The sequence below is a fragment of the Zonotrichia leucophrys genome, chromosome 14, assembly GCF_028769735.1.
Source record: "Zonotrichia leucophrys gambelii isolate GWCS_2022_RI chromosome 14, RI_Zleu_2.0, whole genome shotgun sequence".
Taxonomy (NCBI): domain Eukaryota; kingdom Metazoa; phylum Chordata; class Aves; order Passeriformes; family Passerellidae; genus Zonotrichia; species Zonotrichia leucophrys.
Window position 1 is genome coordinate 383680 of NC_088184.1, and position 25020 is coordinate 408699.

General features: G+C 46.9%; 2 protein-coding genes across 7 annotated transcripts in view; one reads left to right on the top strand and one right to left on the bottom strand.

Moving 5' to 3' along the window:
• Window positions 1-4660, top strand: part of IFT140 (intraflagellar transport 140) — an 83880-nt gene extending 79220 nt beyond the window's left edge. For all 3 annotated transcript variants that reach the window (XM_064726092.1, XM_064726093.1, XM_064726094.1), the window contains 8 exons: window positions 16-159; window positions 552-680; window positions 887-1069; window positions 1758-1964; window positions 2127-2339; window positions 2419-2585; window positions 3520-3661; window positions 4198-4660. In XM_064726092.1, the coding sequence (XP_064582162.1) occupies window positions 16-159; window positions 552-680; window positions 887-1069; window positions 1758-1964; window positions 2127-2339; window positions 2419-2585; window positions 3520-3661; window positions 4198-4398 (1386 nt within the window). In that variant the 3' untranslated portion in view covers window positions 4399-4660. The remainder of the gene's footprint in view (window positions 1-15; window positions 160-551; window positions 681-886; window positions 1070-1757; window positions 1965-2126; window positions 2340-2418; window positions 2586-3519; window positions 3662-4197) is intronic.
• Window positions 154-24922, bottom strand: TELO2 (telomere maintenance 2). 4 transcript variants are annotated; one of them, XM_064726098.1, is made up of 21 exons: window positions 24575-24922; window positions 23935-24212; window positions 23383-23451; window positions 22297-22444; window positions 21814-21916; window positions 21012-21080; window positions 20019-20160; window positions 18669-18805; window positions 17867-17955; window positions 15783-15893; window positions 15022-15107; window positions 14676-14773; window positions 13675-13791; window positions 12657-12728; window positions 11954-12124; window positions 11223-11314; window positions 10314-10413; window positions 9749-9813; window positions 9036-9151; window positions 5983-6093; window positions 154-378 (listed from the first exon to the last, which is right to left on the bottom strand). In XM_064726098.1, the coding sequence occupies exons 1-20, from the start codon at window positions 24895-24897 to the stop codon at window positions 5990-5992; spliced, it is 2490 nt and encodes an 829-aa protein (XP_064582168.1). In that variant the 5' UTR covers window positions 24898-24922; the 3' UTR covers window positions 154-378; window positions 5983-5989. The 4 variants fall into 4 exon arrangements, with proteins under 4 accessions (XP_064582168.1, XP_064582167.1, XP_064582169.1 ...); XM_064726097.1 differs by lacking the exon at window positions 154-378 and adding an exon at window positions 2339-2509; XM_064726099.1 differs by lacking the exon at window positions 154-378 and having other exon boundaries at window positions 4425-6093; window positions 15783-15890.
• Window positions 24923-25020: the final 98 nt, after the last annotated feature.

Consider the following 25020-nt stretch of genomic DNA (forward strand, 5'->3'; position numbering starts at 1 on the left):
CAATTCCCTCTGCAGGCTGCTGAAATAGCCAATGAAACGGGGAATGGGGCAGCCTCCTATCACCTGGCACGCCAGTACGAGAGTCAGGAGGACATCAAGCAGGCCGTGCACTTCTACAGCCGGGCCCAGGCGTTCAACAACGCCATCCGCTTGTGCAAGGTACGCCCAGAGGCGCCGTGTGCCCGCACCAGCACAGCCCTCTGCCCTCTGGGAGTACAGGGTGTTTGTGCCTGTTGTGTCCCATGACACACTGCCTGCTCTTGAACAGCCCGTGATGAAGCTGCTCCTGGTTTCTGCTGACCTCTTCCACTAAAGGCGGATCAATAAAGCCTTGGTGGTTTGGAAATGTATCTTCTTAAACAGCTCATCCGAAAATCCCTGAAAGAAATAATCATAATCAAAGCTGAAGATCACTTGGGTTGCAGAGGTTTTACACAGAAGGTGGTGAGAGTTTGGTACTATGGGACAGCATAAAGATACAGGCTTGTCAGAAATTGGAATGACGAAATTTTTGTGCGCACACTCAGAGCCAAACCTTTGCTTCTGAACAGGCGAATAATTTAAATGATCAGCTGATGAACCTGGCTCTCCTGAGCTCACCAGAAGATATGATAGAGGCAGCCTGCTATTATGAGGAAAAGGGGGATCAAATGGACAGAGCTGTTATGTTATACCACAAGGTAAATGTTTTTTAGTAAAAACTCCCAAACTTTACTCTGAAGCAGTTCCTTCAGCAGAGGAATTGTAAATCCGCTGTGGTGCTTACTATGTCCTGCTTATTTGTAATTTTTTCATGGTGAGTAATGCTTTATTAAGCCAGGGTGTCCTGTGAACTGGCTCTGTAGCACTCATTCTAGTCGTTGAAGCCTCATTCCTAATTTTGCAGGCAGGACACTTCTCCAAAGCCCTGGAGCTGGCCTTCGCCACACAGCAGTTCGGGGCCCTGCAGCTCATTGCTGAGGACCTGGATGAGAAATCCGACCCAGCCCTGCTCGCCCGCTGCTCCGGCTTCTTCATTGAACATGCTCAGTATGAGAAGGCAATGGAGCTGCTGCTCACAGCCAAGAAGGTGAGCTGAGCCCTCTGGTCCCTCTGCACAGGTAGAGGAGCACAACAGGTGTGTACCTGCACACAGCCATTCACCTGTGCAGATAAACAGATACAAGAGACACTTGAAGTTTCAAGATTCCTCCTAAGCCAGTGATTCAGAGGCACTGGCAGCTCAGCCTTGCCAAAATGCTGGGCACCAGACCATTCTGTGCTCCCTCCTCTTTAACAAGCTCCTATGGCTGGCTTTCTTCTACACTTTGCAAGGGTAACATAGCCCTTTTCTGGACTACAAGCTTTTGTATAGCGTACTCAGAATTTGTTCCTATATGGGAAGTACCAAAATATTTAACAAAATCTTTCAATTTATTTGTATTTGCTGGAAATGTTACTATTGATCGTGCCTAACAAACCTGACTTGTACGTCTCTGAAAACCTCATGTTCAGAGTCAAAATGGCTGAATCTTTAATGGCACACTTGTGTGAGAGCAGTGTTGTCATGGAAGAACAAACATGTTCTTCTTAGCAAACAAATGGGACAGTGTGTGCCTGAACAGGGGCTGATGTTGACGTGTAACTGCAGCCCAGTTCCAGACAGAGCATCCTCAGATTCTTGTGTTTCTAGCGGATTTCTGTAGGTTACTCCACAAGCAAATGTGAGGTATCATGGCAGTGTTTACAACATCTCATTATTCTCTTGCTGCCATCAGTACCACGAAGCTCTGCAGCTCTGCCTGGAGCAGAACCTAACCATCACCGAGGAGCTGGCTGAGAAGATGACAGTCTCCAAGGAATCCCAGGATCTCTCTGAGGAGTCCCGGAGAGAGCTGCTGGAGCAAATTGCTGACTGCTGCATGAGACAAGGCAACTACCACATTGCCACCAAGAAATACACACAAGCAGGAAACAAGTTAAAGGTCAGCCTGGAGAGCCTCAAAACGAGGGTGTTTTGAAAAGTAAACCTTGAAGCAGACTTCCTACAGTAGCTACCCAGATGAAACTTCTGAGCCATCTTCATGGTGTTTTTGCATTCACAGTATTTTCCCTCTCTCCCTCTGTGCCACTCTTTCCCTTGCCAGGCTATGAGGGCATTACTGAAATCTGGAGATACTGAGAAAATTATCTTCTTTGCGGGAGTTTCCAGACAGAGAGAAATTTATATCATGGCAGCCAACTACCTGCAGTCACTGGATTGGCGCAAGGACGCAAAGATTATTGCGAATATCATCAGCTTCTACACCAAAGGAGGGGCCCTTGACCTCCTGGCAGGTTTCTATGATGCATGTGCTCAGGTACTGCCCTTTCTGTGACTGCTGAAGGTGTTTGGTTTATTGGCTCTGGAGCGAGACCATCTGCTCTCTCCTCTTGCAGGTAGAAATCGATGAGTATCAGAACTATGAAAAAGCACACAGAGCACTGGCAGAAGCATACAAGTGCCTTTCCAAAGCAAAGGTCAGAAGCCCTGTGGAACAAGAAAGCAGACTTGGTCAACTGCAGAGCAGGATGAGTCTGATGAAGCGGTTCATCCATGCTCAGAGGTGAGCTGCAGCATGGATAGTACAGAAACTAAGTGACAGAAATATCATACCAGAATAGAAGTTGTAACAGCACCTGAAGTTTAATAAGTAATTTGCAGCTTGCTGCAAAAAAAAAAAAAAAATGCTGCTGATACATTTTTCTAGGAGGGAAATCAAAACAAAATGTGACTTTTAAAAGTGCATTTAAAATGTTGCATTAAATATGGAAAGGTAACCTGAAAGAGAAGGATATAGACCAAGGGAGGTGTAGCCAGAAAGGTGATTATCATAAAATCACTGACTGGTTTGGGTGGGAAGGGACTTTAAAGACTATCTTGTTCCAAAAGTCTGCCATAGGCAGGAACACCTTCCACTACCCCATGTTCTTCTAAGCCACATCCAACCTGGCCTTGGGCACTGTCAGGGATCCAGGGGCAGCCACAGCTGCTCTGGGCACCCTGTGCCAGGGCCTGCCCACCCTCCCAGGGAACAATTCCTTCCCAATATCCCATCTAACCATGTCCTCTGCAAGTGGGAGCCATTCCCTGCGTCCTGTCCCTCAGGGCCCTTGTCCCCAGTCCCTCTCCAGCTATCCGGGAGCCCCTTAAAGCCCTGGAAGAGGCTCTGAGGTCTCCCTGGAGCCTTCTTTCCAGATCAACACCCCCAGCTCTCCCAGCCTGGGTCCAGAGGGGCTCCAGCCCTTGGAACACCTTCATGGCCTCCTCTGGACTTGCTCCAGGGCTGGAGGGAACTCTGCAGGTGGGGGTCTCATCAGAGCAGGGCAGGCACCCCTTGCTGCCCACCCTGGCCAATCAGCCCCAGGAGAAGGGGCATTTCTGGGTTTTGTTTTGGCTTCTGTCTTGAAAACTTAGGCAGTAAAAACTCTTCCCTGTCCTTGTCTGGATAAGCTGAATGCTCTCCTTGGGCTGTGACACTTCCTTTTCCCCTTTCCTAGAGTTTACCCTGAAGACCCTGAAGAAGCAGTCAGGCAGTGTGAGCTGCTCCTGGCTGAACAGGACTTTGACAGTGCCGTCCGGCATGGCGACGTCCTGGGATTTTTGGTTCAGCATTATGCACAAGTGGAGGAATTCCATACAGTAAGTAAAGTCTTAATTCTTCTAACCTACAGAAGCCATATTGTCCACTGGTACAGCTTGGTGGAGCGTGGCTCTCACACAGGAAGATGTTCCATGGTAGGAGCCTAAATGTGCAGCAGGGTGAGGCACAGCTCAGGAACTTTACCTCTATTTTTCATTCTATGTGAGAAAAGGAAAGCTCACAGGACACAGAGGGTAAATGGTGGCAGAATCTTAACTATTCCCATTAATTCAGTGAGAACAGAGGGTAAGTCTTGGTGCATGCCTCAGCAATGCCACCACACTGTGTTTGCTACCTGGCCAGAGAAAAAAACTGTAAAAAGGCAGTTATTTGAGGGAACAGTGAATTGCTCCTACATGGCAGATGTGCCAGACACCCCTGAACAGGTCCAGTGCTCTGATGAAACATGAGGGGTCAAGTGCAAGTTCTCCATGTGTGCTGATGAACATCACTTTGAATGTGCAAAGTACAAGAAATGGTTACTGGGGCCCCTGTAGCAGTGCTCCCTGTGACAGTGATCTCTGCATTCCTTTAGGCTTATCGCTACCTGGAAGAGATGCAGAGAAGAATTCCAGCCTCAAACCTGAGCTACTATGTGTCCCCACAGACCATGGAGGCTGTGCACCGAGGAGCTGGTGTTCCCATGAGCCAAGCCCAGGCCACAGCACACTCTGGCCATGGCAGCATGGACAACAGGGAGGAGGAAGAAGTGGCTGATGAAGTGGAGGAGCCCTGACAATGAACATTTACCAAATGCAAAGCTGACTTTATTATCAGCTCATTTATTCCATCCTCATTAGGGGGGCCCAGATCAATCACATGCTGTTGCCACACAGCTTTTTGGTTATTACCAAGAAATTTCTTTTTCCTGCTTGACTGTATAAGCAACAGTATTAGAGTTAATACGTTCTCTCAAGCACAATATACGGCAATTCACATGTATATTCTATTAGAAAGCTGGTTTTAGTATTTTAATAAATTTGAGGCAGAAAAATCCAGTAAGAACTGCATATTGTAACTTCACTTTTTCTGAGTACAGAAGAGCTGAATAACTGAGATGGAAACTGTGAGTTGCCTTTCAAGTACAGCTGTGATCTGCTAAGGTGCAGATCTGTGATTCCTTAGAAGTGAGACCTTCTGAAACAATCCCCACTCCATTTGGGTAGGAGCTTGGTTAAAATCAAACTACCCTCTCCTGCAGGCTGAAGGCAGAGTTTCCCCAACAAAAGCTTCTCTGTTCAAATACATCAGAGGGTCATGTGGGCTGGAGCAACTCCTTACAGACATCTGGGGTAAACCTCAGAGTCACAGAATGCCTGGGTTGGAAGGGATCTTGGATGCCCCCTAGTCCAATCTCTGCTCAAGCTTGCTCTCTTTCTTGCTTTGAAGCTCCATCTCTTGCAGTTACATCAAGCCACTCTGTACTAGTCAGATTTTTGGAGGTCAGTTTCTTCCCTGGCACAAGCACGACTGAGAGAAGTGAAGCTCAACATTAGAACCACGGTTCTGCTCACCTCTCTGCCTGTCACCATGCTCTGCCAAGGAGTAGTTACGGTCACTCACATTTCTTACCAACTAGCCCTTACACTTAGAATGGTTTTTCTTTTTCATGTTTTGTGACTTGCTTCAAAACTTGGGGTGAACATGAAGTTTCTAAATTGCTTTCAGGGAAGAAGGTTTGGGGAGATTTTAAAGTCAAAATCTGAACATTATTTATTCTTTAGTAGAAACTTCTGTACTAAGACTATACAAAAAGAATTCCCTGTCTTATTCCTTCCTAGCCACAGCCCAGCTCTAGCTCAGGCTGTTGAAGTCTGGCATACTTTCAGCACTACATGTAGTTCTCCATTGCTTGCATCCCATCAGCAGTGCCGTATCTTCCACTCCTTCCAGCAGCAGACCAAGAGCTGGCCCCCCAAACTCCAGCTGCTCAGGGACGTAAGGGGCAGGCCATAGTGGCAAGTGGCCCTCGCCAGGCCTCCTGTTTTTTTGACAAGAAGGCTCTGTGAGATCTTCCCTGTATTTTTAGCTGAGTGCTCAGAGCTGCCAGGGTTATAAATAGCTGGGGTGGGGGCTGGGGGCGCGGGACGATGGCAGCACTCGCCACCTTCCTGCATCTGTACACGCTGTACCGGATACCCAGAGCTCACTCAATTGGCCTCCACTACAAAGTCCAGATGTCAAGTCAGGCTCGCTGGCTTACAGCTCAGCACCCTTCCCCCTTCTTCCTCTCCTCCAGCCAGGTGACTGCTGAAGAGGCCCCAGCAGTGCCCAATACATCCAGCTGGCAAGAGCACAAGGAAAAGGTCATTTCTGTTACCCTTCAGCTAGGAAGGAACAGCTTCAAGTTTCTTTTTCAGGTTCTCCATTAGCAGCAAGTTTTGCAGGGCCAGCCTTCTGCAGTCCCCATCGGGGTCTTTCTCCATCACATCTGCAAAAGAAGCAGCCACTATTAATTGGAGAATGGGGAAAAGTGCCCTTAACAGTTCTCACTATTTTACTGACAATCACAGAACTAAACAACAGCATTTGCACCTATGGCTGGGCTTGGACATCAGGACTTGCAGGAACTGCATTAGAAGGCAGAGATGTACAAACTTGATCATGTAAAGCAGCGTGAGTTCAGCCAAGCCCTGTGGCAGTGCTCCAGTTTTGAGGGAGAAACAGTCAGTTGGTCTGAAACATTGTAGAAACTGTCTGACCTTGGATCCCATGGGATAATCTCCATGCCAGAACTTGTACTTGTCACTTTGAGCTATACAAAAGCTTTGTGTAGCTGAGCTACAAGTGTGAATGAAGTCTGCAGCTAGAAATCCACTTCTCCAAAGTCTAAAGTCTCCACTCTGCCATTCTTGCACTCTAAAATGGTCAGTGCTCTGTTCTGAATTTGGGGTCAGGATGCCAACAGGGATAGAAGGCCCCAAGGTTCAGCATATTCTCCACTCTGAAAGACCAGTCTTCTGATCAATGGGTTGCACACTTCCCACAGCACATAAGGGCAGCGTGAGGCTGTTCCCAGCAGCTGTTATTCCAGGGGCCCTTCATGGGCCTGCAAAGTAACAACCAGGATGCATGCAGGATGTCTGAGCAGGGGAGCCTGGAAGAGCAGGGAGCCTGTGTGAGGATATCCTGTACGCACGAGCCGTGTGCTGGGAGCCCGGCACTGTCAGCCCAAACACATGACTCATGTCACTGGAGCACAGCTATTTATAATCCAGGGAGAGCTGCACTCTGGTGCTTCCATACTCCCTCTGCACAAAAGGAAGGTTACAAGGCAGATTGGAACAAGCTCAAAAGCTTAGAGTGCTGCTGGTGCTGTATCTGTTCCACGAGCATGGACCCGGCACAGCTGGCACTGCATGGGAGGCACAAGGTATCTGAGTGTTCTGTTGGTCCTGACATAAACCTCACTTACCCATGACACAGATGCAGAGCACTTGCAAGAGGTGGGGAATTCCCTCAAAGGCAGCTGCTGAGGAATCAAAGGGATCCTCAGGGAATGTCCTTTCCTAGAAGCATTTAGGTATTCCCTTCCTCCCCCAGGAAGGATCAGGCTCATCAACAGCAAGTCCAGCATGGCAGCTAAGGGTAATGATGGACAAGTCCCAAGTGGATTCTAGTCTCTCTCCATAGCTGATATGTCCCAAAGCATCCAGTGCAGACAGTGCCAGGGCTGCAGGCAACAGGCTGAAGGGCCAACAGTCACAGGACACACTACAGCAGTTTGCAGAGGCCCGGATGTAACAACCAACTGAAAGAAGTCTGTGGATTTCTACTAAGCACATTTCCTATCTCACTGTTCATCACTGTGCTTTGGCCATGAGAGAAACACATGGGAGAAACAAAGATACTTTAAGCTAAAACCAAAGGGGATAACAGGCATAGCAGCCGAGGCTCCCACGCAGGACACTTGTCATTTCCAGCTACAACACAGCTAATACATGACCTCCTCTTGCAAATCTTGTCTGGAAGAGTCATGAAGCAACAGCCAAGTCCATGAGCTCAGACCTGTGATTCAGTCACAGAAGCAGGTCTCTAGTGCCAGACTTGACCTGTTGGAGCAGCAGGGAGGGCCCAGTACCTCCCTGTGAACTGTTTCCCCAACAGCCTTACAATAAATAGCAAAGGCCCAGCCCAAGGAGCTGGTGTATTTCAGAAAGCAGCTCTAGAAGCCCTTTAAACTGCACTTAAATTGCACCTGACCATATGTGAAGCTGAATTCTTTAAGGCTTCTGAACAACTCCTACAGCAGTTTTCCTTTCTCTGGTATACCCACCACAGTTATCTTACTCTGCTCTCATTCCCACCAGGAATAACCATGCAGCTTTCATGCCAAAGCATTAGATGAAAAGACAGGGCTATTACACTACCCATAAGCATGAGAAGATGCTACTATCTTGGTCATCCTCCTCCTGTCCAAAATAACTCACAGAAAATGGATTATGCAAACCCTCAGGCTGGAAATCCATTCCTGAAAGGCTTCACTTGGTAACAGCAGTGTTAAATGCAGAGATCAGCAGATTCCTGAGAGCACACAGTGTCATGGGAAAAGTGAAGTCTTCAGCCCCACATGGCAGCTCTCTTCCGTTCAAAGGGCACAGAGCACCCCAACCTGCCAGGATCAGAGGCCAGCTGGGTCAGTTTGCTTCCTGCTTGCTCCCTCTGGGAAGCAACTCACCGAAAGTGAGAATGGTGAAGGAAACCAGACCAGGGAATAACAAGAATCACCCTCACAACACAGTGAAGGCTTCAACATCAGTTGTTCTTTTCACTCCAGCTCTCTGCAGTACCTAAGCACTGATCTGTGCAGCTCCAGCCTGCCAGAACCCACAGGCACAGTCTGTGTTGATGTAAGGTGTGCTGGGTACAGCTTTTAAAGTAATGTGCTGTCTTCTGTAGCTTTTTCTTTCCATCAACAATAGGAAACTGGATACTAGGCCATGCTCCTCTCCCTCCTGTTTTTAGCTCTAACACCCCATCATGAGCACACGGTGCAAACAGGCTGTAGAAGCTTTGTGTGTTCCTGCTGGCCAAAGTCACTGCCTGGGGGTAACAGGCACCGTGACAACACTTCCTGCAGCTTCATGAGGTGGGTGGCTGTCTGCTCAGATGGAGAAAGGGGGCACAGACTATCTTGGGATTTTTCTGGGTGGCCTGTGAAGACAGTCACAGTTTGTAATGCCATACCCAGTTCTTGGCTTATGCCTCAGGTACCCCAGCGCTGCATCTCTACAGCACACATGTGCTCTACTTGCTGATCATGCAGATCTCTGATGCACAATGCCAGGACATCACTGCTGCCATCACAATTAGAGATGCTGCACAAAGACCCCACTAACCAGCAAAGCACTGCTGTACCCCACCAGGTCCTACCTCCCAGCCAGGACTGAGTCTCCAACAGCTCTTCTGTCATGTCTGCCAGAATCCGTTCCGTAGGGACACTGAGGAGCAGGGAGGAGATACAGGACAAAAGGCCCCGGCGCACATACCTGTGGACAAGGACTGAACTGGTACTGCAGCTTTATGCTCTGCACTGACTTCCTCCCCTCAGGGGCTCTCCAGTCTCAAATGGCATGGCAACTTTTGCCATATTCCTGCTGCTTAGGGGTGTAATCTTGCAGTGTGTCTCACACACAGAGCCCCTGCTGTGCTGTGCACAGGAGCCTAGCACAATTCAGAGCCCTGGACACATTTGAGAGCAGAACAGATATTGGATGTTTACAGACTTTTGGCTACAGGTCTTAATTCCTCTCCAAGACTGAATGCTGGAATTGAATCTAGAGTTTTCTGAGCTCCCTGAGTAAACACAGATGAAATTATCACATGGACAGGTAGTCAGGAAATTTATCAACCTTTATATAGGTAATGGCTGTACTGCCACACCAGAACACACCAGCAAAGTTCATATGTTGGGCTGACATTAAACACAGTCATAAGAACACACAGCTGGAGGAGAGCACAAAGTAAATGCATTAAGTCACTGACACTCAGAGCCAGATGCTCGTCTTGGACAAAGACAAACCATGAGTGGAGGCTAGCTCACAGCTGATCTTTAAAAATGAGAGTATACAACTACAGTAACTCACGAGTCCGTGTGGAAACGCAGTGCCCAAACAAATTCCAGCAGAGCCTTTCCCATTGCTGTCACTGCCTGCAAAAGAGGATTGTGACAGCAGCACTGAATACCATCCACATTGCCCTGCAGAGCTGGGCCTCAAGACATACTGCTCATGGAATCCTGAGCTGGAAGGAACCCACAAGGGTCAGGAATCCAACTCCTGCCCTGCACAGGACACCCCAACAACCTCATTGTGAGCTTGGGAGTGTTGTCCAAATGCTTGAACAAAGGTTTTCTTAAGATCAGATACAAATGAATTTATTTTACAGATGTGGAAACTTTGACAGTAAAGTGAAATAATGTGCCCAATCCCCCCAAGAAGTTGACAAGAAGCAAAAGACAGTGCAGGGGTGGCTTGAATCCCATGTCTATTTTCTGACTATTTCTTCCCAGCCTATTTCACAACTTCTCAGCCCACTCACCTCCAACTTGCTGCCAGTCTCATTGCAGCAGGCCCTGAAGCACATGGCTAATCTGGAAGACACCCCAAGTTCCCAGGCTGGAAGTCACCCCTTCCCTCTGCCCCTCCTTACCACAGTGTTGACAGCCAAGTACATCAGAACTGCTAAAGTGTGAACCAGCCTTCCAAGGACTAAGTGATCTTCTCCCAGGAGATCAAATGTTGTTAAAGGCCTGCAAGTATAAGCCACAGAGTTGTGTAGCAGTGAGAAGGATGATCAGTGCCTCTCTGGAACAGTCAGGAGGGTTATGAAGGGGGAGTTGTCCCCAAAAGCCTGAATCCCTACAACAACAGCCATTATACAGGCACCACTAGGTTAACAGAGATCAGAGCTGTTTGCTCTCATCTTTCCTCCCTGACCAGTATCTTGCAGAGCAATATCCCCTACTCATACAGCAGGTATCACACATTCTGCCAACAGGCTTCACCTGTAAAGACCTATAGGCAAAAGCTGCCCCCACTGCCACACCATTACAACTGGTATTACAATGATCTTGGTTGTCATGGAACTGATTACTCTGCCTTCCTTAGGTTCACAAAGACTTAAGGGACTGACAATAAACTGGGTCCTATACTGTGGCCTCAGACACCAGTGCAGGTGATAGGCCAAACCAGAGACAGAGCTAATTTGGTTCAAGATTGCAGCCTGAGCTCTGTGGTTTGTGTGAACCAGCCCACAGTAGAAGCTCAGATACTGGTGTGGTGCTGCCAGAATTACTTGTCTGAGTACCTGCTGATGGATCTTCACTTCTGCAGGGTCCTACATACTCCTGCCCCACAAGATTTCAAAGGATAAGTCCAAGAGACCACAACCCACTCCTCCCCAAGCTTTGTGAAGGACCCGAGTGTCAGCGTGGCGTCACTGGGCTCCTGCACAGCTCCTGGGCTGTAGCTGCTGCTTTGAGGCAAGCAGGACAAGCAGAAAGGTTCACTCTGGCCATTGCTATGTCCACATCCCACATCCTAAGGTGTTCACACTCACCTGTCAAAGTGCTGAATCAATGGGAAAAAGAAATATCCAGCAACAGAATTGAACTCGTTTGGGCAGGAAGCCAGTTCCACACGAGACTGACCCTGTCCAAGAGAAAAATGAAGTCTAGGCACAAGATACAGCATCCAGTTCTTCCACTTCACTGGACACTGTCAAGACTACAGATTCCTTGCAGACAGCCCATCATCAACAACTGCTTGTACACCTATGGCTACCAGTTTCCCAACTGGATTGCTCACTTCCCATTTTGGATTTTCTCCACACCTAAACATTTCAATTCAATATGCCTCAGTACTGCTCAGTTAGATGTAAGAACATGCAAGGGATAAAGGAGTTTTGGAAGGCAACTCTCCAGGCTGAACCACAGGGGAGTTCTGAAAACTAGGAAACTGGCATCAATTTATCTCCCTGGAAAACAGGAAGGCTGAGACAGTGTAGCCCAGAGGCAGCTAGTCTGATGGAGGCCCTGGGATTGTGAGGTGAAGTCACAGCTCCCTGCAGTGGCCACACAAGCTCAGAACAAGCACAGAACAATTATCTCTCAAAGCCAGGTAAGGAATTTCAGGTTTATGTTCCTCTCCCTGCTGGAGAGGAGAAATCCAAACTTTCCTTTGGATTGGGTCCACTTTCACAGGTATTTTGCTCTTTCCAGACAGAGCTTGCAGTAACTCCAAGTGTCCCTATTTCTGGTGGATTTTACATTAGTTTGCCTCTGGCCTCACCGTATCAAATCTCCGAGTCTTGCTTTTGATCCTCTCATCAACAATTCTTCTCCAGCCCTTAGAGCTGTCACTTTCTGGAAGGAGCTGGATACAAGGCTTTTGGACACCAGAATGTTTGGTCTTCCCATGGAATTTGGGACAGGACAGTTCCTGAGCTGCCAAAACCAATACCTAAATAAAACAGAGAGGTTCTGTTAAAAATGGGTAATTCCTAGGGCACAACAAAAGCGTTCCCTGCACCCAAACTGACAGGAGCAACAAGGCAGAAAGGCACAACAGCTTTAGAGTGAAGAACAGCAGGAAATTGACCTCCAGCAACCACCTGGCTCTGAGGTACTGACCAAGCACTTGGTCACTTAGCCCTGAAACAGAGCAGTGGCCCCTCCTTCAGACTCAAGCGTGGAAGGAGTCACAGACAGATCACTGTCCTTCAGAAGGGGGAGATAAAACAGACTGATGATGTGAAAGTAAACAGTGGCTTCTCCCAAGCAAATGCCCAACACATGCTCTGCATTCTGTGGGGAGAGATCCCTGTGTGATGGAGTGTAGCAGGGTTAGGAATGAGAGGGGAATGCCACACACAAATAGCAATGTAAGAGATTCCCATGCCTCTGCCTTCTCCCATGAGGAATAAAAGGTAATCCCAATACACCTCAGCACCAGTGCAACAGACAGAAGGAAAGTGGGAAGTAAGAGCACTCACATCAAGGATGTCCATGCGCTGACGGAGACTGTAGTTCAGAGAGTAGAACTGGGAGGTCAAGTACTTTGCAACCTGTACAGAAAAATCAGGGTACAATGAACACAGACCCATGCTAGAAACAGCCTTCCCATTAACTCTAAAAGCATTTAATTTCACAGGTTTTGCTTCCTGTTAGGTAACAGCAAGCCTCCAAGAGATGGGAAGAAACACACAGTGCAAATGGGAAATTCAGACACTTTCACTTCTACATTCTCCCAAAAAATCTAAATGACAGATGAGACTGCATCACTCTTCTCACCCTCCTATGCAGAGGTACCCAAACAAGCACCACAGCAGCTAGGAGATGTCACTGTGGCCTTTCAGTACTATAAGAACATTACAGGAAAGATGGACAGAGGCTTTTTACTGGGGCCTGGCTAGCATAAAAGATAAAGACGTTAAACTGGCAGAGAATAGATCTAGATTGGATATTAGGAAGGAATTCCTCCCTGTGAAGGTGCTGAGGCCCTGGCACAGGGTGCCCAGAGCAGCTGGGGCTGCCTCTGGATCCCTGGCAGTGCCCAAGGCCAGGCTGGACAGAGCTTGGAGCTACCTGGGATAAAGGAAGTGTCCCTGCCATGGCAGGGGGTGGGAATGAGATGGACTTTAAAGATCCTTTCCCACCTAAACCAGTCTGTGATTCCCTGATTACAGGCACCAGTTAGGTGTGTTTCTGTAGAAGCCCTCTGTGCCCCAGCTTCCCTTTATGTGAAACCCTTCAGTACAACAAGTTCTTATCTGATCTGCCTTTTCAGGTACAATCAAACCAACAGCCTCCACATAGTTCCTCTGTTAGACAGGGTGTTCTTTTCCCCACTGGTTCAGACATTCCTTGCAGATTCTTCAGGAGCATAAATGTTGTTAGACCTGAACTACCTGTTCTACCACCCACCCAGTTACCTCTATCAAATGAGAAAGAGACTTCAGCTGCTTCAATTTTTGCCTGTGTTTCAATTGGAAAATAGTAGGAGGAACTCACAGGTATTGGGTCTGTGATTAAAACAGCTACTTGAGCTCTTTGACGGAGCTCCACAAAGCCTTCAATGCAGGTCTTCTCCTCCAGGTGCAATAATATTTTTGCCAGCTCCACGCTAACCTGCTCAAAGTATGAAAAAAAGAATCAAAAGCCTGATGGTGTTTGGGTTTTTTCCTCATAGGAATTATGGACCACTTCCAATGGTCAAACAAAGACAAGGAGGTTTTGTTTAGGCAACGTGTCCATTCCTTAGGAGGGAGAGAAAACACATTAAGCCAAATGCCATCAGACTTATTTCCCAAAACCCTGAACAGATTCTCCACCTGCCAATTCTCTGTTCACATTTCACTGGGACTGTTTTGGAGAAGTAGTAGCATCATGACATTGAATGAAAAGTCACTGTAACAGATGGGTTAAAGGGTAGAGCAGCACAGCCCTTCTCTTTCTCAGCTGGTGTCTCTGACACTTGCAAGTGCTCACTAGTAGCTAGTGACAAGCACTCTTCACACAGTGACCTTGTCCCACATTCCTGCCCCCTGAGCTTTTTATCTTGACCAGTACAACCCAATTACTCCCTCCACAAGACATCATGCTAGTACAAGCAAATAGGGAAAGTGCATTTGATTTTGCCTCCGATTTCGCTGGGAAATAACAAATTGAATTTCAATTCAAAATACAAAATGGCTGCTCTGTAATCTCATTTTTTAGTGTTTTTCCTGCTCAGCATAAAGCTTCCTCACACTAGCAAACACTACTGGTATTATGTTTCATTTTGAGCACTGGAGACAGCAGGGTGCTGCCAGCACTTTTGCTGCTTCTCTGTTACCCTGTGCCTCACCTTCAAGGCAACTATTTCCTTCTACATCCAAGCTGAAAGCTTGTGAATGTGTGCCTTTAACCCAGTCACACATTAGCCAGGCCTTCTGCTCCACTGGCATGTTTAGTCTCCTCATGACAGCAAAGGGCAGTACAGCCCTCTTGTAACCTAGTTCATATTCCTTCACCTCTCTTGTTGCTGCTGGATTCCTCCGAACCAAGCTCTCAAGTGCCTTGACTGTAGCTTCCCATTTGTCCACATCTTCAGGTCTTGATCCAGTCAGAACTTAAATCAAAGGACAAACAAAAGTTATTAACAGAATGGCTGTGTTTGGGTACATACCCAAACTTCCTTCTGCCAATCATTTGTCTTGGTACAGACACTCAACATGAGAAGCACTAGGAACTAAACTCAAATTACTCAAAAATTCTATAGCTTCTTCAAATTAGATCAGAAAAAAATTAACCTATGCATGAGTTCACTGTCCCAAGTTCAGTAAGAAACAGATAAAGACTCAGCCCAAAATCTCCTACCTTCAATACAGTCTCGGATATACATAGGAGCCTTAAGTTTTAGCTCTTTATCCTCAGACATATCATAAGGGATGAGGTCATCATCACTGTAAAATAATTAAAGGTAGGGGTTAGTTTATGGGTACAGATGCTCTTGCTTTACCCAGATAGCCAAACAAAGAGAAAGAACCAGTGCATACATCACTCCTGTATCACTCAGCAGCACTGCTGAAGCCTGGCCTGAGAGAGATCCTTGGGAGTTCTAGGGCAAGAGCAGTTCTGTGATCAGATCTGGAACTGGATATCCTGGTCAAGGACAGGATACAGATGACCAAGAGACTAAAACTGACTCTTGAGATTTCATTATAGATTTGTGTGTGTGTGTGTATATATATATATATATATATATATATATATAAAATACATACATACATACATATTAACATATATATACAAATATCTATATACATATATAAATATATTTCTTCATATAGTGACAGAATAATGCAGGCTCACCATTAAAATGGGTAAATCCATCCACAATTTCCAAGAAATATATATTTAAGTCAAATGGAACAAATACAGCAGTTGCACACAACACAGGCCTTGCCTAATTTATTGACTATGCAATTTTTCTACACAAAGACCTGCTCTGCTGCAAACCACTCAGCTGAACAAGGTCAGAAATCCCAACAATTGCCAAGAAATGCAGGTACTGACAGATCCTTTTCCCCCACATCTGCCATTTATTTCCCATTTCCTCCCTGTTTCTTGCCCCGTACCTGTCAAGTTCAGCATCCGACTCCTCATCTGCCTTAACTGGGGCTGCTGTACAGGAGTTCTCATTCCTCTCTGGCACCAAGGGCAGTGCAGCACCTGCTTTCTCACTCCTGCTGTGAGGAACAAGAAATTTTAAATGGATACGGTAATAGTTCTTACAAGGAAGAAACTAGCCACCCTACCAACCCTTGCTGCCTAAACAGAACAGCAGGTAATTATTCCTGCTGCAGTTTCACAGCCAGCTTGGCTGACACAAAGTACTGGGAAGGAAAATGGAGTAAGGGGAGAAAATAAGCAGAATCTTCTAACAGAAGAGCAATGGATTAAAAAAACTTAACTGGCTGGTTTGCTGTGTTCCCCTGCACAATACCTGGGGCTGCTAAGGAAAGACTCCAAAAACCAGATTACATTGACTTGCACCAGATTGGAAACTGTGAATGAAACTGAACTGAGAGTAGGTTTAGATTGCATATCAGGAAGAAATTCTTCCTTATGATGGGGGGCAGGCCCTGGCACAAGCTGCCTGGAGAGGCTGTGGCCGCTCCTGGATCCCTGGAAGTATTCAAGGCCAGGTTGGACAGGGCAGGGAGCAACCTGCTCTTAACAGAAGGTGTGTGTCCCTGCCCACAGAAGGGTGTGAAATGGAAAGGACTTTAAGGTCTCTTCCAATCCAAACCATTCCATGACTTTTCAAAATTGGAAGAAAACATTTTTAATAATTTCTAGATCTTGCATAGGATGAATACACTAATTGAGAATATTTTTTCTGTCTCAATCTATTTCTGTGGACTTTGGCATTGTCCTTTCATCTCTCTAATTCTCAAAACCAGTCTCTAACAGCTGACTATGCTGATCATGCCCCTAAAATGGGAGCAATAAATCTTTTGTACTTCCCTGGAGTGCTGGACAGCTTCATCTGCTAATAACATAAAGTGCTTCACTCCAAAGCTGATGAAAAAGTGCTCCAAAGAGCCTCAGCAAATGCTCTGGGAGTTAAGAGCAGTCTTTAGAGTGACAGACACAGCAGATTTCAGTCATGGGTGAATGGGCTGGGGGCATACAACACAAACAGCAGCTTTCCAAGAAGCAAACAGAAATGTCCATTTGATTGCACCAAAGGGCACACAAGACCCCCACACCCCAGTTTCACCACATGTGCAGCTGTCTGTGGCCTTAAACCTGAGTCCGGCTAGCGAGAGGGCGGCCAACAGCCCACTGCAGCCGGGGAGAGTCAGTGCCGGTGGCAGAGCCCCAGGGCTGCTTCAGGCACCCCTCGGCACCAGAGGCCTTGGGCTGTGCCTGCAGGGACGAGGTCTCGGTGAAAGCTGCTGGGTTGGTTGAAGGAAATGAGAGTTGGACACTTCCTGGGGTCCAAGTAGGTTTAACACCTCTGGCAATCCAACATGGAGGGCCAGGGACCAGCAGGGAGTGACAAAAGACAGTGGGGGAACAAGGGTTTTAAAGGGAGGTGGAAACCAAAGGAGGGGTTTACAACTAACCAATTAGGGAAGGTCGGGGGATGAGCTTAACATAACAGACAACATAGTGAAGCCAATAAGTACAAATTAAAGGAGGGGCCCCGGGACCTCAGCCAACCACAACCCCCAGTAAGACGAAGGCTCTGGAAGACGGGGAGGTGTGGGGGGGTGATTGACTGGGCCCAGGGAGGAGGAAAAGTTTACTTAAAAGGGAATAAGAGGGAGGAGAAATTATATAACATAGGTAATTGACACCAACCGAGGGCAGGGGTAACCACAGCAACATAACTGAAAGTAACTCCTGGCGGGAAAATTAAGGAGGGCAGAACCATCTTACACAGATGGGGGGGGAACAATACATAACACAAGGGAATATTACAAAAAACTTAAAAACACACTACAACACACATGCAGCTATCAACAGGCAATTTTAATACACACTACCAATTGAATTATGAATGTAACTAAATCACACTGTAAGAAGGTGGTGCATTATGATGTTTAAGAATACATAAAACATCTTGAATACTGTACATGGTTCTTGTGTGTAATGGGAAAAAGGCATGGAGAAGGGCAAAAAGACAGCATGAATAGTAGCAACAACTTACTCATTATCTGGAAGGCTGGGGACAACACAGAATGATGGAGTCTGCACCAGAAGGGACTTCAATTCTCTTGTTTCATCATCCTCTTCATACTAGACATTCAAAATAACTGTTGCTGCACTCTATTACTTACTGCAAATATGCCCAGCAGTCAACATTTCACCCTTGTAGTACACATGGACTAAATCATGAGCAGATGAACCCTCACCAATCCTGTTTCAATCCCTGTGCTGACAGCAGCAGGCAGCTGTAATCTTTGTCCTTATATTTAAGGTACCTGATGACACCTTGTCTGAATGTTATCTCCATATTTCAAACATTTAATAAATGGCAATGTGACAGGAGGAATGTGGCAGGCTTTAAAGAATTAATGTGATTTATTCAGATAAGTCACATAAATTCTACTGGAAAGAGCAGAGCAAATATCTCCATGTCAGACTTGAAAATCCCAGCTCAGAATGGATATTTCCACCATGTCAGGGACTGAATGCTCACCACTGCTTTAGGTTTGAAGCTCCCCTCAACTCCCACAAATCAGATTCTGATTCCCTCATGCAATAAGATAAACTTTAATTACCAAGTTTATCCTAACCTCTGCCAGTAGATTGCACTCCCAAGGTAACTCTCAGCCACCTGATCATTACATACAATTGGTTTTGCAAACAGACTCTCTCTTTTTGAAGGTGTGACTGCCTCTCCTTATTTCCAGATTAAAAAGTGCTCTAATGCCCTGAATCATCTGGTTTAAAGCTTTTACTTCCTCTAAGCCTAGCACAGCAGCCATAAGTTTCAGTAAAACCTTCACCTCAAACTTCAGGACAGGCCCTTCGGTGTTTATGCTCGAGCTGATGCTCTCTGCCACCACCATGCCCAGACGCCGCAGCTGAGGCAGACTGCTCCCCAAGTGGCATTTCACACCCTCCATCATGCCTGTCAGAAGCTCTGAAACAAACAACCAGCAAGCAGTTGCATGTTTGAAATTCTGAAACAGAGGCAGAAACAGCCATCTTTAGTACTTCCCTGAGGGAAGCTTTACCCACTCACCACGCAATAATGGATAGAAAGGGTCCCTGAACTGTGGCTTCCTTCTCTGCAGGGTCAGTGGTGCCCTTCAGCACCAGCACAAAGTCAACAAAACATCACAATATATTCTAAATTTGCAATATTTTGGTTTTCACTGAAACAAAAAAGGATGTTAAGTCAAGCCAATCGCTAGTTTGGCTTTAGAGTGTTTCAGAGTCACTTAAATAAATGTTATGTTTTGAGGACACTACAAGTTCTGACCACTACAAGAATCACATAGAGACAGATATTTGCCTAACTTTGGCTAAGCTCAAACAGGCAGGTAATGCAAGTATTTCTCAGCCCTCAGGGAACACCAGTTTCCAGCTTCACCAGGCAGGCTTACTGCTGTTTGACTGACCTCCTTCATCTCAGACAGCTTCTATTTCCAACAGCTGTCAGACAAAAAACTGACTATAAAACCACAGAACTGGTAATACACATCAAGTTGCTTATTCACTTAAACAATTAATTCTAGAATGAAACAGATGAGCAAGTCTTGAAGTGAATCTTCACATCCCCCATAAGTCACACACACACATAAGTAATTCTAGACATTTTACAGCTTTTTTTAAAATTTCAACAGAAACAGATAAGTTAGGCCAGGACCTCAGTGTGCTAGGCACTGTGTGAGCACATAACCAGGTCCATGCCAGTGACCAACCTGCTCACTGCTCACTGAGGAATGCCCATGGACTGTCAGACACCAAGCTGACAGATTTTTACCCCCAGTTACTTTCCCTGCCTGTCTGGAGCTGCACCTGTGCTCTAAGGTTAAGCCTGTAAGTTACAAATCACACCATTCCTCTCACTAGTCCCAGAGTCAGTCCTTGTTTTCCTGTGACAAAAATTCTGGGTTTTTAAACCACAACTCAGCTAAGAACCATAAGGCAAAGATAGACCTTCTTCAATTCCATAACCTAAAGTTATGCACTTGGAATTCTCTCATATCAATGCTAAAGAGGACTCCAGCAGGTTACCCCATTTGCTAAGGTAAATATGGGACAACTCTGCTTATCCACAGATCAAAACAAGATATTTTTCTACACAATCTGCTAAAAAAATCTAAGCCCCACTTCTCATACAGCTTCACCTTGTCTGCAGCTTGCAATTTCAGGCTCCTTCAGGTGGGAGAGGCAGATGAGGATGGCCTTGCTAATGTACAGCTGCTGCTCCGCTGGTGAGTGTTTCACAGCACTGCTGCTGCTCCAGGTCTGCAACAGGTCCTGCAGCACCTACACCAGAGAAATCAGGTTGGCCTGAAATGCATCTTTTCTACACAGAAGTAATTTTTGAAGCACATTTTTACTCTCCCTACAAAGAGGGGAAAAAAATACAAATTTTGTATTTCAGAGCCCAAAACGTACTGTGTTCGACCGCCCAAGAACTGCACTTTCAATTAAGATATGGTTAAATATAAGGGGTTTTTTAATTTAAAAGTGATGTTTATTTCTCCTTATAAATATTATATGCAAAGCATATAATGCAAAGTATTATTATCAAAAACCAGTATGATATTATAAGGTTTTATATGAGTTTAGTCCAATTTTAGATAACTGTCAGTCCTTCCATATCATCTCAGAACATGTAAACAGTGAAAAAAGATTTGATAAAATGGTAGGGATTTCCAGATTTCATAAAAGTTTCATCACAGTGCTGACTTGAAGAGGCAGAGTATCTGCTATCCCCACTGAGGAAAATATGCGTGAGAGAGAGTCTGAAACATCAACCCTTTGGTAAACAGACAACTGTCCCCCAATCTGATCCCTTATTGCCATGTGCCCAGCCACATAAACAGGGCTACTGAGGAAGCTGAGAAGGACAGAGGACATGGGACATCTGTCAGAACCCAACCCTCACTAGTTTTGCTACATGGAAGACGACTGACCAATTAAATATGAAAAATTAATGCCAGCAGTGCAGAAAGCTTTGATTCATTTATCACGGCTCACTTGTGATGTAGCTGGGCTTCCCTCACTCTCATGAACAGCAGCCAGAAACCAGAACCCAAATTGTGCACCCCCAGACACACAGAGAGCAGAATGTTCCCCACCAGACACCTCAGCAGCCACTCAGGGAACCTTACCCTGAGCAGCAAAGGGCGCCGGCCGCTGTCCAGGGCCAGGTAGCCAAGGAGGTTCTGCAGCACTGCTGTCTGCAAGGAAACCACAACTCCTGCTTCAGCTGCTTACAAAGCTGTCATCCAGCAATGACAAATGTCTGTTATTATTTACTACATTAAACTTCATTCTAAGTTTGCACTGGTTGACAACATTCAGAGACAGAAAAGTAAACAAATTTTAAAAAACGAGCAAGCACACATATGCAGTTGCTGATGAAATACATGGAAAATCATAACAGAAATACAATACAGCATTTTACCAACAAAATCAGCACAGTCCCAAGGCAAACATGGAACTCATGAAGTCCAAAGAACAACTCTCACAAGAGCATCACAAGCCACAGTATAGTTCCTAATATCCCATGACAAACTTAGGTGTACAGGAAAAAACCCAACGGTCCTTATCTCATGTCTTTATTATAATTCTTATTCCCAAGGATTGATCCTGGCTGTTTCAATCTCCTCTTTCAGACTCTAAAATAATTTAATGCCTTCAGCTCCCCAAAATTCTGAAACTTTGTGCAAATAATCACTTGGTTCCAGAGGAGTACAGCCATTTCACTAATCACCATTAACCTGGAGAGAGCACATGAATCCCGTGATTTCAAAACCACTGTTCACCACTCCCACTCTGTTACAGCTGCACAAACTGGGGGAGACTGAGGACTCATTTTGGAATGCAGAGTTAAACCTTCCTCAGGCTCAGCTAAGAACTACATTGTTACCAGGGAAAACCGGGCACTGCTGTTCCCCACAGAGCCCTCACCGTGTGGCCATATTGCAAGAGCAGCATCTTCTGTGCCACCACAAACTCAGCCTTCTTGTTCTTCACAACCAGGTTACCCAGCAATCTGGACAAGACATCTGCCCTAACAAGACAACAATAAAACATCAGGAATCCATGTTATTGCTGTCATGCTGCTCCTAATCACAGGAAAATCTGAGAGCAGCTATTTGCAACTAAGTCTCTAGAATACTTCTAAACCCAGACAGTGATCCAGTCATGGCAAAGAATGCTTTCACTTGTTTTTCTTGTTTTTCCACTGCATGTCAAGATGAACACACTCAAGAAATGGTGTAGGTCCTCCCTAAGAGGCAACAATCAACTACTTTATCCCTTGAGTCTTTTAGGAAATGGCAGTGTAAAAAACCACCTACACAAACAGAGCACCTATCAGAGACCAATTCTGCAAGTATTTGTGACAATTCCTGCCTTTGCTGTGGGTCAGGGAGAAAGCAGAGTTCTTACCCAGGTGCTCTCTGCACAAAACCAAGGACCACTGCTTCCATCCAGCGGTCTGGTACACCTTCCACCAACTGCCAGCATATCCTCTGCCAGATGCAGTCTGACTTGGTGAGGTCTGTCAGGCGGGGCACCAAAACTCCCAGAATTTCCTCTGAAGCACAAGAGAAAACAGCAAAAACCCAGATGAGCAGGCTGGTAGAATGGCATTTGAGAATAACCTGAGAATTTCGAGATCTTCACAACATGAAAAAAATACAATGTACAGTTTGAAGTTCTAAATTTTTTCCTGCAGTACAAATACGACTAGAATCATGGAATCATTTAGGCTGGAAAGTCTCTCTAAGACCATTGAGTCCAACTATAACCCAGCAATGCCAAGGCCAACACTAAACCATGTCCCCAAATGCCAGATCCACATGGTTTTTAAATGCCTCTATGGATTTAGTGACTCCACCACTACACCGGGCAGTCTGTTCCATGCCTGACCACGCTTTCTGCAAGGAAGTTTTCCTTAATACCTGATCTAAATCTCCCTGGCACAGTCTGAGGCCATCTCTTCTCGTCCTGTCCCTTGTTCCCATGGAGCAGAGCCTGATCCCCACCTGCAGCACCCTCCTGTCAGGGAGTTGTGGAGTGAGAAGTTCCCCCCTAAGACTTCTTTCCTCCAGCCTGAGCCCCCCCAGCTGCTCCTCCTCTGACTGTGCTTCAGATCCTTCCCCAGCTCTGCTGCTCCTCCTTGCTCATGCTCAAAACAGAAATGGAGAACTGCCTGGGAAGAACAACCCTAAGCAGCCTAAGGAACCGGCCAGAATTCCTCATCACAGTAAAGAGCCAGAAAATCTTCCTTCTTCTTCTTCCCCAGCCCTGTTAACTACTGCATTCAGTAGCTTTGAAGTTCTAAGCTCCCACAAGAAATATCCACCAGACAAGCCGAGCAGCCTCACAGAGCAGTCTGTGCAGCTCACTCAGAACAGCTCCAAATCAAATTGTTGGTCTCCCATTCCTCCCACTGATCATAACAGTCATCCTCCCATGCTAATACACTAAAACACTTTCCCCCTCTCCAAAAGAGCACAGTAAAACACTCACTTTGCCATCCATGAACACACACCTTCCCCAAGACATGAGAAACAAAAGAGATGGAGCAGTCCAAGCCACCTGGGATAAAACAGACATAAGCTTAAGTGAGCATGCCACTAGCATCCTCCAACCAACCTTCAGCAGGAGGTGCAGAGACCTCCAAAAGTGCTGCATTTTGAAAACACACTTTTTCTCTTCAAGGATCATCTCTTCCTCCCTCCACTACCTGCCTTCAGGCATAAACCAGCATTCAGTATTAGTTACAGTGACAGGCAGAAGGCTAAAGCAACTCAGCTCCACTTTAATGTGATGGCATGGGTGGCAATGCCACTGGTTGATTCAGTATCACATCTCCCACACAATTCCTTTAGAACACACAAAGTGACCACAACAAAGTTTAGCAACAGAATATGCTGTTTAAATGCTTGGAATATTACAGCTTTTGGTGGATTCCAAAAGACCTCAATTATCATCTGTATTTGAAGCAGCAGACATGGGGTCCATGCCCAAAACACTTCTTCAGAAAACGACCTTACAGTACAGTCATCCTTGCAGCCTTACCCCGCAGAGAGTCAGAGATCTTCTCTAGCACCTGGAGAACTGCATCACCCAGGAGAGGGAAGTAATTCTGTGGGAAGAACACTGGTGGGTTTTTCCCCAGGAGTTTATTGCTCACATGCTCGGGCAAACAGACGATCTTGCTGAGCAGGGTGCCCTGCAGTTCCAGACAGCCTGCCTGTGCCTGCGGCTGACAGACCTCCCACAGCAACGCTGACAGCCGGCCCTGCTGCAGGAACTGCTCCAGGACCACAGCTACCTCCCTCGGGTCGAGGCCAGAGCTGGAAGAAAATAACTGTAAGTTCCTGCCTCTTTTACATGGTAAAAATAAGATTTGCATGCTACTGCTTTTCTATTGTGGTATCACTACTGAAATGCCTCTGTTCTGCTACAGTGAATTAAAAAAAAAAAAAAAAAGAAAAAAAGCGATTTTAATATATTTTTATCTGCAGCTCCCTCGACTCCAAACATTCAGGACCTTCAACAAACACGACTGCTAAAGATCTGTGTCGTGTCTGAAGGCACTCAGGGCGGGGTATGGGCTGTCCGTGCTCACATATCCCCGTCCCCCCCTGCGCACTCGAGCCCAGCTGAAAGGCACCCCCAGACATCCCCGCCCGCCTGCCCCGGAGAGCGGACTCACCCCGCAGAGCCAAGCGCCTCCAGCAACACGCAGAGGACAAGGCCGGGCGGGCCCTCCAGGAAACAGCACTGCCACAAGCCCTCGGGCCGCGCCGCGCCAGGCGCCCGGGCCAGCCTGCGCAGGAGGGCGCCGAACAGCGCCCGCTCCCGCTCCCCGAGCGCGGCTGGGCCGCCCGCTGCCGCCAGAGCGGCGCGTACCGCGCCCAGCGCCGCCACCAACCCCTCCCCAGCCCGGTCCAGAGCCGCCACGGCCTCCCGCAGGAGGGACTCCAGCCCCAAATCGAGAGCGGCTCCCGGCCCGGGGGGCGCCAGCGCCGCCGCCATGGCGCTGAGGGGAGCGCTCGGCGGCCGCGCTTCCGCCCGCCCTGCGCCGCAGCCAATGAGCGGCGCCAGCCCGCGGAAGGGGCACGAGCCCCGCCCCCGGGCAGCCCCGCCCCCCCCGCGCAC

Excerpts from the sequence above, each read along its gene's own strand:
- TELO2 (XM_064726098.1), bottom strand. The coding sequence starts at position 24,897 with ATGGCGGCGGCGCTGGCGCCCCCCGGGCCGGGAGCCGCTCTCGATTTG. Across the intron at positions 22,445-23,382 it reads GTGTGTTCATGGATGGCAAA|AGGAAATTCTGGGAGTTTTG; the intron begins GTGAGTGTTTTA and ends CTTGTGCTTCAG. Across the intron at positions 17,956-18,668 it reads GGCCTGTCCTGAAGTTTGAG|TATGAAGAGGATGATGAAAC; the intron begins GTGAAGGTTTTA and ends TTGAATGTCTAG.